The 14258-nt window shown below is 46.6% G+C and overlaps 1 protein-coding gene across 1 annotated transcript in view; it reads right to left on the bottom strand.

Moving 5' to 3' along the window:
• Nucleotides 1-14258, bottom strand: part of CAPN7 (calpain 7) — a 155398-nt gene that overhangs the window by 63914 nt on the left and 77226 nt on the right. Inside the window, exons 9-10 of the mRNA XM_075315213.1 lie at nt 11297-11390; nt 7370-7516 (exon numbers count right to left, since the gene is read on the bottom strand). Coding sequence (XP_075171328.1) covers nt 7370-7516; nt 11297-11390 — 241 coding nt within the window. The remainder of the gene's footprint in view (nt 1-7369; nt 7517-11296; nt 11391-14258) is intronic.

Below are 14258 nucleotides of genomic sequence, written 5' to 3'. Positions count from 1 at the left end.
CAAAACGCAGCACAAAGACTGAAGATAAAACATCTATATGCAATACTAGACGGTCACACAGAGGTATGGAGACCCCCTACAGAAAACATATTACAGCTATATAAAACACTGAAATGGTATACGAGGGGCTGCTGATAAGTCTATGGCTTTACCCAGGAAGAAACGAGGTAGGATGAAGAAACCTTACATTTATTCCACATACTCTCTACTGATGTCCACACACTTCTTACATTGGTATCCCAAGTTCTGGAAGACTACGAAAAAAAAGAGAATTTTGTTTACTTACCGTAAATTCTTTTTCTTATAGTTCCGACATGGGAGACCCAGACCATGGGTGTATAGCTTCTGCCTCCGGAGGACACACAAAGTACTACACTAAAAAGTGTAGCTCCTCCCTCCAAGCATATACACCCCCTGGATGAACACATCTAGCCAGTTTAGTGCAAAAGCTGAAGGAGGACATCCACCCACAAGTAGAGATAGAGTAAAACCCGGAATAACCGGAACCTCTGTCTACAACAACAGCCGGTGAAAACACACGGAACAAGAACTGCCAACAGGCAACAGGGAGGGTGCTGGGTCTCCCATGTCGGAACTATAAGAAAAAGAATTTACGGTAAGTAAACAAAATTCTCTTTTTCTTCATCGTTCCTTATGGGAGACCCAGACCATGGGACGTCTCAAAGCAGTCCATGGGTGGGTAATAAACAGAAACTGCGAAGTAGGCAAAACCTAACTTCACAAATGGGCGACAGCCGCCTGAAGGATGCGTCTGCCCAAGCTCGCATCTGCCGAAGCATGAGCATGCACTTGGTAGTGCTTCGAAAAGGTGTGCAGACTAGACCAAGTGGCAGCCTGACAGACCTGCTGAGCCGTAGCCTGGTGCCTGAAAGCCCAAGAGGCACCGACAGCTCTGGTCGACTGCGCCCTAATCCCCGGCGGGGGGGGGGGGGGCACCTGAGAACATTGGTAGGCATCGGAAATGGCCGACCTAATCCAACGAGCTAGGGTCGGTTTAGAAGCCGAGAGACCCTTGCGTTGACCTGTGGTCAGCACAAAAAGAGAGGTGCACCGTCTAAGGGCAGCGGTGCGTGACACATAGATCCGGAGCGCCCGCACCAAATCTAAAGTATGCAACGCTTTCTCAAAGCGATGCACAGGGGCCGGACAAAGGGAAGGCAATGAAATGTCTTGGTTAAGGTGGAAAGGAGACACCACCTTAGGGAGAAAGTCCGGAGTCGGACGGAGAACCACCTTGTCTTGGTGAAAAACCAAAAAGGGTGACTCCGAAGAGAGCGCAGCCAAATCAGAGACTCTCCTGAGAGAAGTTATGGCCACCAGAAAGACCACTTTCTGTGAAAGACGAAACAAAGAAACCTCCCAAAGAAGCTCAAAGGGGGGTTTCTGTAAGGCCGTGAGGACCAGATTGAGGTCCCAGGGATCCAGAGGCCGCCGGTAAGGCGGAATGATGTGAGATACGCCCTGCATGAAGGTGCGCACCTGGGCCAATCGGGCGATACGCCGCCTGAACAACACTGACAGAGCCGAGACCTGTCCCTTGAGGGAATTGAGGGACAGTCCCAGCTGCAGACCGGACTGTAGAAAGGACAGGATGGTCGGCAAGGAAAACGGCCAAGGAGCATGGCCGGAAGAGTGACACCAGGACAGGAAAATTCTCCAAGTCCTGTGGTAAATCCTGGCCGAGGAAGACTTCCGAGCCTGAGTCATAGTGGAGATGACCTCGGAAGGAATGCCTGAAGCCGTCAGGATCCAGGACTCAAGAGCCACGCCGTCAATCTGAGAGCCGCAGAATTCTGGCGGAAAAACAGACCTTGAGAGAGAAGGTCTGGGCGGTCCGGGAGATGCCACGGCACCTCTACGGACAGACGGAGCAGGTCTGGGTACAAAGCTCGCCTGGGCCAGTCTGGAGCAATGATTATGACCCGACGGCCCTCCATTCTGATCTTGCGCAGGACTCTGGGCAAGAGAGCTAGAGGGGGAAACACGTAGGCCAGACGGAACTGGGACCAATCCTGAACCAGCGCGTCCGCCGCCAAGGCCTGAGGATCGTGGGAGCGAGCCACGTAAACCGGGACCTTGTTGTTGTGCCGGGATGCCATTAGATCCACTTCCGGAGTGCCCCACTTGCGGCAGATTGACCGGAACACTGCCGGATGCAGGGCCCACTCGCCGCTGTCCACGGTTTGACGGCTGAGATAATCTGCCTCCCAGTTTTCTACGCCTGGGATGTGGACTGCGGATATGGTGGACTTGGAGTCCTCCGTCCACTGAAGGATACGTTGAACTTCCAACATTGCTAGGCGGCTGCGAGTCCCGCCCTGGTGATTGATGTAGGCAACTGCTGTCGCGTTGTCTGACTGGACTCGAATGTGCTTGCCCGCCAACAGGTGGTGAAAGGCTACGAGAGCTAGGAGCACAGCCCTTATTTCCAGCACATTGATCGAGAGGGCTGATTCGGACGGAGTCCAAGTGCCCTGTGCTCGGTGGTGGAGAAACACTGCTCCCCAGCCGGATAGACTGGCATCTGTGGTGAGAATCACCCAGGACGGGGCCAGAAAGGAGCGTCCCTGGGACAGAGAGAGGGGCCGAAGCCACCACTGAAGAGAGCTCCTGGTCTGTGGCGACAGAGCCACTAGCCTGTGCAAGGAAGAGGTCCGCTTGTCCCAACAGCGGAGAATGTCCAGCTGCAGGGGACGCAGATGGAACTGAGCAAAGGGAACCGCTTCCATTGACGCCACCATCTGACCCAGCACCTGCATGAGGTGCCTGATGGAATGACGGCGGGGCCTCAGCAGAGAGCGTACCGCCAGATGAAGGGACTGCTGTTTGACTAAGGGCAGCTTCACAAGTGCCGGCAGAGTCTCGAATTGCATCCCTAGGTACGCAAGTTCCTGGGTCGGGGTCAAAGTGGACTTGGGCAGATTGACAAGCCACCCGAATTGAACAAGCGTGGCGAGAGTGAGCGAGACACTCCGCTGACAGTCTGCACTGGATGAAGCCTTGACTAGAAGGTCGTCCAGGTAAGGAATCACTGCCAATCCCCGGAAGTGCAGAACCGCAACCACTGCTGCCATGACCTTGGTGAATACACGAGGGGCCGTGGCTAACCCGAAGGGGAGAGCCACGAATTGGAAATGTTCCTCTCCGATTGCAAAACGTAGCCAACGCTGGTGTGAAACTGCAATTGGCACATGCAGATAGGCATCTCTGATGTCGATGGATGCTAGAAAATCTCCTTGAGTCATTGAGGCAATGACTGATCGCAGAGATTCCATGCGAAAGTGCCGCACCTGAACATGCTTGTTGAGAAGCTTGAGATCCAGGATGGGCCGGAAGGAACCGTCCTTCTTGGGCACTAGGAAGAGGTTTGAGTAGAAACCTCTGAACCGTTCCCGGGCGGGAACCGGTACAATTACTCCGTTGGCCTGCAAGGAAGCCACGGCCTGAGAGAAGGCGGCGGCTTTGGAGCAGGGGGGAGTGGACAGAAAAAATCTGTTTGGCGGGCTGGAAGAAAATTCTATCCTGTAGCCGTGGGAGATGATATCCCGCACCCACTGATCGGAGACGTGTTGGAACCACACGTCGCCAAAGTGGGAGAGCCTGCCACCGACCAAGGACGTTGCTGGCGCAGCCAGATAGTCAAGAGGAGGCTGCCTTAGTGGCAGCGGCTCCTCCGCTCTTCTGAGGACGCGGCTTCGTGCGCCAGCTGGGTTTTCGATCCTTGGCTGAGTTAGTGGACGAGGCTGAGGGCTTAGAGGATGACCAGTTAGAGGAACGAAAGGAACGAAACCTCGACTGGTTCCTGCCCTGGACAGGTTTCCTGGTTTTAGTTTGTGGCAAGGAAGTACTCTTTCCGCCAGTAGCTTCCTTAATAATTTCATCCAGTTGTTCACCGAACAGCCGGGACCCAGCAAAGGGGAGCCCAGCAAGGTACTTCTTAGAAGAAGCGTCTGCTTTCCACTCTCGAAGCCACAAGATCCTGCGGATCACGAGGGAATTAGCGGAAGCCACCGCCGTGCGGTGAGAAGCCTCCAGAATGGCAGACATGGCATAGGATGAAAAAGCCGAAGCCTGGGAAGTTAAGGAAACCATTTCGGGCATAGAGTCCCTGGTGAGGGAATGCATCTCCTCCAGAGAAGCAGAGACGGCCTTAAGAGCCCACACCGCTGCAAAAGACGGGGAGAAGGAGGCCCCTGCCGCCTCATATACAGATTTGGCCAGAAGGTCAACCTGGCGGTCAGTGGGATCCTTAAGTGAGGTGCCATCGGCCACAGATACAACTGTCCGGGCTGAGATTCTAGACACCGGAGGATCTACCTTTGGTGAATGAGCCCACTCCTTGACCACCTCTGGTGGAAAGGGAAAACGTTCATCAGAACTACGCTTTGGGAAGCGTTTGTCAGGACAGGCCCTGGGCTTGGTCACAGTGGCCTGAAAACTGGAGTAGTTAAAAAAAACATACTCCTTGCTCTCTTAGGTGAGGTAAACTGGTGTTTTTCTACCAGAGAGGCTTGTTCCTCTGACACTGGTGGATTGAGGTCCAGTATGGAATTAATGGACGCAATCAAGTCACTAACATCCGCATCCCCTTCAGATAAATCAATGGGGTACATAGAGGTAGCGTCCGAGCCCACAGTAAAGGCATCCTCCTCGCCCTGCAATTCAGCTCGTGAATCAGAGCCGTGGGACGAGGAAGGAGAAGAGTCCCTGCGTCACCGTTTAGGAGGACGGGGTCCGGGAACAGATGAAAAATCCTCTGTGAGCTCTGCAGAGCGAGTCGGAGCAGCAGAGGCGCCCTGAGAAGGGGGCTGATGCATGGTCAGCAAAGTCCGGGACAGCTCTCCCATGGAGTCGGCAAAGGACTGGGAGATGGCTTTAGAAAACAATGCTACCCAAGCCGGGGGTTCAGCCACCGGGGCCGGAGCAGCCGGAGGGACCCCTGGGGAGACTCCAGGCTGAGGCACAACCATGTTAGAGCAGGCATCACAATGTGGATATGTGCTCGGTTCAGGCAGTATGAGCTGACATGCAGTGCATATAGAGTAAAGCATTGCAGCCTTGCTCCTAGTGAGAGACATGCTGCTGAGGTGGAGGCTCTGCAGTAAAGAACACACTCCTTCAGAATGACCCCCAGAGAGTGTATAATAAAGTCCACAACCAGAGGTTGTGGCTTACCAGACCGTTTTGTGTGCCCTCCGGATTCCACAGCTTGGACCCCCAGACAGATGCAAAGCTGCAACAGCCAGCGCCGATCAGTGTGTAAACGCTAATAAAATGGCGCCGGAGTGAGGAGGGGGGGGCGGGGTTTAGTCCAAGAGCGGGAACCGGAGGGCCAAGGAGAAATACAGGGGAGGGAAACATCTCCTCAGAGAGGAGTGTCCTCCCCTGAGCTGAACGGCCGGTGGGCGGCGCCGCACTGTCCCCCTGCATGACTGACATGCAGGGGCAGTGAAAACGAAACTAGGCCGCAGCCGAAGCCGGGGCCTAAATTTTCTCATGCGGCCGACGAGCAGGCACCCTCGGCGCGGTTCTCAGGAAAAAAACAGAGAACCGGCCGGAAATCACAGCACAGTGACAGAACACACTCTCCCCACAATAAATGCACAAGGGACCCTTCAATAACGTCTCAATACTTAGCTTATGAGACGCAGGGCCAGGTCCCCGAGGGGTGAGCGCTCCGTCCGGCAGGGTCCTGAAAGGGCTGCGGATGGAGACCGGTCTCCTGCAAAGCAGAGAGAACCGTGATGGCTCCCACTTCAAGCCAGAGCCCGAGGGATGGTAAAGGAGCGCGGCATGTAAGGCTCCAGCCTTGTAAATCAACCTTAAGCACCGCCGACACAGTGGCGTGAGAAGGGACATGCCGGGAGTCCAGGTTGGACCCGCTTTTCTTCCAACTCTTTGAAATCAAAAATCAAAAATCAGATGAGAATGCATGTGTGTGTGACCTCCTGAACACAAAGCATTGAACTGGCTAGATGTGTTCATCCAGGGGGTGTATATGCTCGGAGGGAGGAGCTACACTTTTTAGTGTAGTACTTTGTGTGTCCTCCGGAGGCAGAAGCTATACACCCATGGTCTGGGTCTATCATAAGGAACGATGAAGAAAGAAGGATTTCGGTTGTGCCTCAAACCAGGCATCTGTAGCAAACATGGCATCAGAAATGGTGTGAAATTTGGTACCCTTGAGGTGTTTCTTCAAGTGTGGAAACAGATGATAGTTGGAGGGAGCTAGATCTGGTGAATAAGGTCAACCAGCTGGAAGCCTAGCTCTGCCAGTTTTTCCGTGGTCGCACGTGAAGTGAGCGGAGGCGTTTGTCTTGGAGGAACAAGATTCCTTTAGACAGCTTGCCACGTCTTTTGGCCTTCAGACCTACCTTTAATTGGTCTAAAAATTCAATATAATATCTTGCATTGATGGTGGAACCCTTTTGAAGGTAGTCCACTAGCTGCATGCCCTCCTTATCCCAGAACACAGACGCCATCACCTTAGTGGCTGATTTTTGCACCATGAACTTATTTGGATGAGGAGAACCACTGTGCCTCCACTCTTTTGACTGCTCCTTGTTTTCAGGGTCATACAAAATAAATCCAGGTCTCATCCATAGTGACCAGTCGATGCAGGAAGTTCTTATCAGTCCAGAAACACTGACAAACGGACCGGGAAGTTTTAACTCGCATGCTTCTCTGATGTGTGGTCTAACATTTGGGGACCCACTTTGCAGATAGCTTCCTCATGTCACAAAACACGTTCACAAGAAATCCCCATGATGTCTGCTATTGCGTTAGCTGACATTCGTCTATTCTCAGTATGAGCTTTGTGCACAGCATCAACGATCTCTGAACAATAACCACTCTGTCGTCCAGGGCCGTTTCTCATCATTGGTGCTGAAGTGGCCCGTTTTAAAATTTGGCAACCCAGTTCTGAACTGTGGAATATCAAGGGCATTGATCCCCCAATATCTGCGACATATCACCATGAATATCCTTTGCGGACTTTCCTTGCAGAAACAAGAATTTTATCACTCCTCTGCTCTCAGTTGCTGTGAATATCGCATTAGACTCCGCCATTTTGTTTTTCTTTGTTCGTAGAACACTGTTGCCATAAGCAACAAACACAAAATTTTGAAAACATATATTAGACACATAAGGCTTTCATGTGACGTAACATTTGTTAGCATAGAAACAAGGAATGATCACAAAGCCAAAGACTTATCAGCAGCCCCTCATATACGTATAAAATATCACTGTTTACTTATATGCTACTTGATTTTAGGATTGGAGCAGCTACAAGATTTAGGAGGCAAGTCACTCAAGTCATAGAAAAGATAAGAAAGCACACTCATCCTACCGAATTAGACCCGGGAAAGTCATAACCTCCCATTACTTTCATGTAGGCTTTTTCAATAAGGGACACCCATAATTCATTCTTGTTGTTAGAATATGAACACAACAACTCTCCATTATGATCCACTGGCAGAAAATCATCTATGATCACCTGTAAAGAAAAAAATGGCACTGCAATAAGAGGATGCAACAAAACATAACCTAAAGCAGTCTTAGGCTGTGTGCACACATTGCAGATCTGTAACAAAACCTGAAGGGAATCCTGATGCCAGCAGAGTCAATGAGAATCCTGAAGTGTCAGGCACACATCGTTTATTTGTGACTTGCAGATTTCGTGCAGGAAATAATCCGCAACATGTTAATTATTTCAATTTTTGCAGCGTTTTTTTTCTTTCATCGACTTGCTATGTACTTGCTGATTTTTGCTTTTGTTTTTAGATAGCAGCACATGCAATAGCCATAGAAAGTACCGTATTTTCCGGCGAATAAGATGACTTTTTAACCCCTGAAAATCTTCCCAAAAGTCGGGGGATTGTCTTATATGCCGGGTGTCATCACTACACACAATAAAAGATATTCTCACCTCTCCTCCATGCCCGCGCTGCCTCCATCTGCTTCTTGCAGACTGCAGGCACACAGACCCCTCCATATTAGCGTCTGTGCACGGAGCGGCCGCTGCAGGATGTTGTCATGTCTTTGCTACAGTTGAATGCTTTACGGCGCCACAAAGCATTTAACTGCAGCAAAGCGCTGACAGTAGCGGCGGCCCTGTGTATTGGATGCACTTTACTGCAGTTGAATGCTTTGTGGCGCCGTAAAGCATTAAACTGTAGTACAGCCATGACTACATTACTGCAGCGGCCGCTCCGTTCACGCTATCACGGAGGAGTGTCCGTTCAAGAAGCAGCTGGAGGCAGCGCGGCGCGGAGGAGAGGTGAGAATCTTTATTATGTGTAAACAACTGCATGATAGGGGAAAGAAGGGAACCAGCAGGAGCGCATTATTAAACAATGGAGACATTACTGCACAGGACATTAAGGACAGGGCAAATTACTATACAACTGGGACAATACAGCAGGGAGCATTATTAAACAATGGGCTCATTACTGCACAGGATATTACAGCAGGGGATTTCACTAAACAATGGGGACATTACTCGGGTCGGCTTACACTCACGTATATACGATATATCCCAAACTCTATATTTTAACTTGAAAAGTTGGGGGTCGTCTTATTCGCCCAGTCGTCTTATACGCCGGAAAATACGGTAAAAACCTTTTTAGTCGCATTGTCAATACGAGTGAGAAATGCCTTCTGGGTGTCCCAAGTGCACATTCATATAGTAGCTATTCTGGTGCATTGTTTACAGGTGTATTAAACATATCATAATGGTTATGAGTGCTCGTTATTTGATTTTGCACCATAGTCTTCACATTTGTTTGCACTGGCTTAGTTCTCCCTTTGTGAGACTCCCAAACTTTCAGAACTTGAAGCAATTATTTTCACACACCCTGTTTACTTTCTTTTGTCTTTATATATACACACACACACATGTTTACCTATTTACCCTATGCATTACACTGCCATCCATTATTTAAATATAATGTATGTGTGAATACCTGCCTATCTTAGGTTTACAGCTATGTGCTGGTTTGATTCAGACAACAATGCTTTTATATTGTGCCCTGGTGTCTGTTTTTCGCATCCTACACATCCCAGCTTTTCTATTTTCTCTTTTTAAATGGTTTTATTATGTATATATTTTAAATTGATGTACCAATAAAGGATCTTTATATTAATCATTAGAGAAGAGTCTTATAGAGATAGATAGATAGAGAATAGAGCGACAGAGGCATATAATAAAACTGCACCCTGTGGAGCTTATTAGACAGTTTTTTTTATGATTAAATAGATATCACACCCAATTTTTGTAACTGGCAAAGGCAAACAGACAGCTGTGAGCTAATATCGGACTGTGAAGGTCCATGGTTATTGGGTCCTTCACAGCCTAAAAATATCTGTGCAGTGTTAACTGGCATCAAGCCCTGGTGTTAGTAATGTAGAGGTGTCTATCAGACACCCCCATTAATACCCCAGTAAAAAAAACAAAACAAAACAAAAAAAAAAAAAAAAACACATGCACAAAGAAATTTATTTAAATAAAACACTTCTCCCACACATTCCCAGGTTTACCACTTTATAAAAAAACAAAACAAAAACAAAAAAAAAAAAACATGGAAGTCTGACATAATCCAGGGAATCCGATGTAGTCTACAAATGGAAACCTGAAAGACAAACAGTAAAATAAAACAAAGAGACTGTCACTTGAACACCAATTTATTACAAAGCAAAGTTTACAGGTTCAACGTAGTCCAGCACTTCCTGCAACATTCCTTGATTACGTAGACGAAACGCTATGGAGCCCGAGAACGAGGCTCTATAGACTGAGTAGCAGCCACTAAAGCCTCACGCTGCGCTGCATGGACCCGGCACCTCTGATGAGTGAGGTCAGGAAAGTCACAGCGGTGATGTTCCTGATGTCACCGCTCATCAGAGTGACGAGATGACGTTCCTGACATCATCGCTGGGTCTCTCGGAGAGCAGCACAGACCAGGAGTGGATTCTGCTCAAAGTCTATGGAAATTCAATATGAGGCTCGATAACCTTTGATCTATGTAATGGAGGAACGTTGTGGGAAACGCTATACTATGTTGGACCTGGGAACTTTGTTTTCTAATAAACTGGTGAACAAGGGACAGGGTCTTATTTTTATGTCTTTCAGGTTTCCATTTTTGGACTGCGTTGGAATCTCTGGACTATGTCGGATGTGCATGAATTTTTTTTTAATAAAATAGTGGAGCAGGGAAAAGTGTGGGGCAGTGTTTATTTAAATAAAGTATTCATGTGCGTGCTTTTTTCTTTTTACTTATTAGTTTAGTAATGGGGGTGTCTGATAAACACCTCCCCATTACTAACATTAGAGCTTGATACCAGCTAACATCAACCCCAAACCATTAACCCGATTACCAATGCACCAGGGCAATCGTAAAGGGCTGATGTGAAGCGCTAGAGTTGGCACATCTAATGTAATGGGCCACTTGTGGGGGGGGGGGGGGGGTGCGACAATGGGCTTGTATTTTTAGGCTTGGCAGGGCCCAATAACCATGGACCTTCCCAGCCTGATAATATCTGCTGCCAGCTGTCTGTTTTACCTTTGTTGGTTATCAGAAATAAAATAGAGGAGACCCTATGTTTTATTATATGTTGGGGGTTGAGAAATTACATGTCTACCTGTCTCTCATCTATCTCTATCTATTGTTTATCTCTATAGCATTTCTTAGTGTCCAAAAATGCTAGAAAAACCACAGAAGAAAAAGGCTGCAAAACCATTTTTGCTGCTGCTTTTTCCTGTCAAGAGATGCACAAATGGTGCAGAGATTTCTGCATGCAAATAGCAAACTTGTGCACATACTTCTTACAATCCAAGACATTTATAACTTATGACTCATGATCGATTCCACTTCCCAGACCCAGACGCTAACTTTTAGTGAGGAGGGGGTCTCCTTGCTCCCCAGAAAGGAAGAGAGTTCACATGTGCGTGCACTCTACTTTGTACCTTGAGATGCTTAGATAACCACAGACATACATGGTCACCTCTAATCCTTCTTACTGGAGTGGCACACAGGAGCCATATGGGGTGTATATGGGGTTATATATATGGGGTCCCCAGAGACAATTCCAGTGCAGCATTAGAACTTACCCGTCCCTGCTCCCATCTAACTGCCAGGTAAGAGCAGTCAGCGGGCACAGATGGGCACGGCTGTGACATGATGGTAGGGGAGATGCAGGTTGTGCACCTCTGATGTAAAGTGTATCAGAACGATGTAATGACTTAGAGAAGTTGCACTGATTAATAGGAAACATTAATTACCTTTCTAGGTACACCATTAATGTGCAGCTTCACCATATATTTCCCACAAGGGTTGTATTCTGGTTCTCCTTTTTTGTTCTGTGGGTAGATGATGCTAAGGATAACAGAAGAGAGTGGTATATTATCAAGTAATTCATATGAACAGAACTAAACAATGTATCACATCTGCTGCTGTGATCCTTCCAGAAGCACAACCCAAAATATAAAACTAGCCAATCACCTAACATTCACTCAATGATGGTGTTTTTTGGCCATTGTTGCCCCGGCTTTATGTGGTTGTCTGTACAGATAGAGATGTTTTTACATCTGCAATGTCCATTTACTATCAGCTTCATGCGTATACAACCAAAGTGTGTGTAGAACAGCAGTTTGCTGTGGTATTTCAACAGCTGCACCTAATTAAAAAAAGAGACTGTATAGCTTTTCCACCATGGGAGCCTATGGGCATCTGATGCCACTGTATATCTATACATTGGCATGTTTCAGAAGTATATGTCAGGAAATCCGCCCCATATAATCAAGAGAATATGGCCGATAATTAACAATTCAAAGACAAGTTTTTGCAGGGTAATATAAGTCTTGTGGGTGGGTACATTATCCTGCAAACATAAGACGGTTTGGAAAAGTTTGCTAATTTTCAAATCTTTACCCGACATGGATAACTTCTCTTAATCACAATTTCAAAAACACAATTTCTGATAAAACTTAGCACATGCTCTTGTCAAAGATAGTATTTGTTTTCAGAGCAATGGGATTTATTTTTCTCTTCTAGATATATTCAAAGAATCTATCAATACCTTCTTATATTTACAGCAAGTGAAATAAGTATTGAACACGTCACCAATTTTCTAAGTAAATATATTTCTAAAGGTGTTATTGACATGCATTTCTCACCAGATGTCAGTAACAACACATCCAATCCACACAAGCAAAGAAATCAAACCATAGATGTCCATATATTTACTGATGTGTTTATTACACATCAGTAAATTTATGACAAATGACACAGGGAAAAAAAGTATTGAGCACAAAGAAAGAGAAGTGCAAAAAGTCATGATACCAGCTAAAATGTATCAAAACTACAAGGCAACTCTGCCACTCAGTGAAAAATATCAGCTGTTTCAACTGATGGCCTATAAAAAGGTGTCTCATTATCATGTGCCACACAAGAAACATCTCATGATGGGTAAAACTAGTGAGCTGTCTCAAGATCATTGCAACCTTATTGATGCAAAACATACTGATGGCATTGTTTACATAAGAACATTTTCTAACCTACTGAAGATGCCAGTGAGCACTGTTGGGCTATAATATGAAAGTGGAAAGAAAATCATTTCACCATAAACCAGCCATGACCAAGTACTCCCCACAAGATTTCAGACAAAGGAGTGAGAAAATTATCAGAAGAGTTATCCAAGAGTGTGGAAAGATACAGAAAGAGCTGGACTCAGTATGTACAATTGTTTCAAAGAAAACAATAAGTAATGCACTCAAGCTCCATGGACTGTATGCACACCGCATGTCACCTCGCACTGCTGAACAAACAGCTTGTTCAAGTGAATTTAAAGTTTTCTCAACAACATTTAGATAATCCTGTCATAATATAGTATGATCTGAGAACACCATAATTGAACTCTTTCGTTGCCATAATACACACCATGTATGGAGGCCAAAAAGCACTGCATGTCACGCCAAAAATGCCATACCAACAGTGAAGTTTGGAGGTGGGAACATCATGGTGTGGGGCTGTTTTTAAGCCTATTGCACTGGCAAACATTGTGTAATTGAAGGACAGATGAATGGACAAATGTACTGAGACATGCTTGATAAAAATCTTCTGCCAGCTATGAGGATGAAGAAGATGAAACGAGGGTGTACATTTCAGCAAGGCAATGATCCCAAACACACATCCAAGGAAACTCTCAATTGGTTTTAGAGAAGAAACTAAAGCTGCTGGAATCGCCCAGCCAATCACCTGACCTGAATCCAATAAAAAAAAATAAATGGAAGGAACTAAAGCTCAGAGTTCATAGAAGGAGCCCACAGAGTCTTCAGGATTTGAAGAGTATTTGTGTGGAAGAATAGGCCAAAATCACACCTGAGCAATGCATGTGACTAGTTTCTGCATTCAGGAGGAGTCTTGAAGCTGTAATCACAAACAAAGGATTTTGTACGATGTATTTAAGTTCAGTAAGTGTGTTCAATACTTTTTCTTGTGATATTTCTCATTATTACATAAAAGTTAAATTTATGGACATCTATAGTTTGATTTCTTTGCCTGTGTGGATTGGATGGGTTGTTACCAACATCTGGTGAGAAATCCATGTCAATGGCACCTTTAGAAATATATTTACTTAGAAAGAAGGGAATTTTGTTTACTTACCGTAAATTCCTTTTCTTCTAGCTCCAATTGGGAGACCCAGACAGTGGGTGTATAGCTACTGCCTCTGGAGGCCGCACAAAGAACTACACTTAAAAGTGTAAGGCCCCTCCCCTTCTGGCTATACACCCTCCCGTAGGAGTACGGATTCCTCAGTTTTAGTACCAAAGCAAGAAGGAGGAAAGCCAATAACAGTTTCAAAAACAAATTCAATCCGATAACTAGATCGGAGAACTTAAGAAACAACGTGAACAACATGTGCACCCGAAAAAAAACGAAACCCTAAAAACAAATAGGGCGGGTGCTGGGTCTCCCAATTGGAGCTAGAAGAAAAGGAATTTACGGTAAGTAAACAAAATTCCCTTCTTCTTTTTCGCTCCTAATTGGGAGACCCAGACAGTGGGACGTCCAAAAGCAGTCCCTGGGTGGGTAAAAAGATACCACATGAACGGGCTGTCATACAGCCTCTTCCTACAGGTGGGCCACCGCCGCCTGAAGGACCCGTCTACCTAGGCTGGCGTCTGCCGAAGCGTAGGTATGCACTTGATAGTGTTTGGTAAACGTGTGCAGACTCGACCAGGT

Source organism: Anomaloglossus baeobatrachus, chromosome 6 (assembly GCF_048569485.1).
Source record: "Anomaloglossus baeobatrachus isolate aAnoBae1 chromosome 6, aAnoBae1.hap1, whole genome shotgun sequence".
NCBI classification, from domain to species: domain Eukaryota; kingdom Metazoa; phylum Chordata; class Amphibia; order Anura; family Aromobatidae; genus Anomaloglossus; species Anomaloglossus baeobatrachus.
This window is presented reverse-complemented; position numbering and strand designations above follow the sequence as displayed.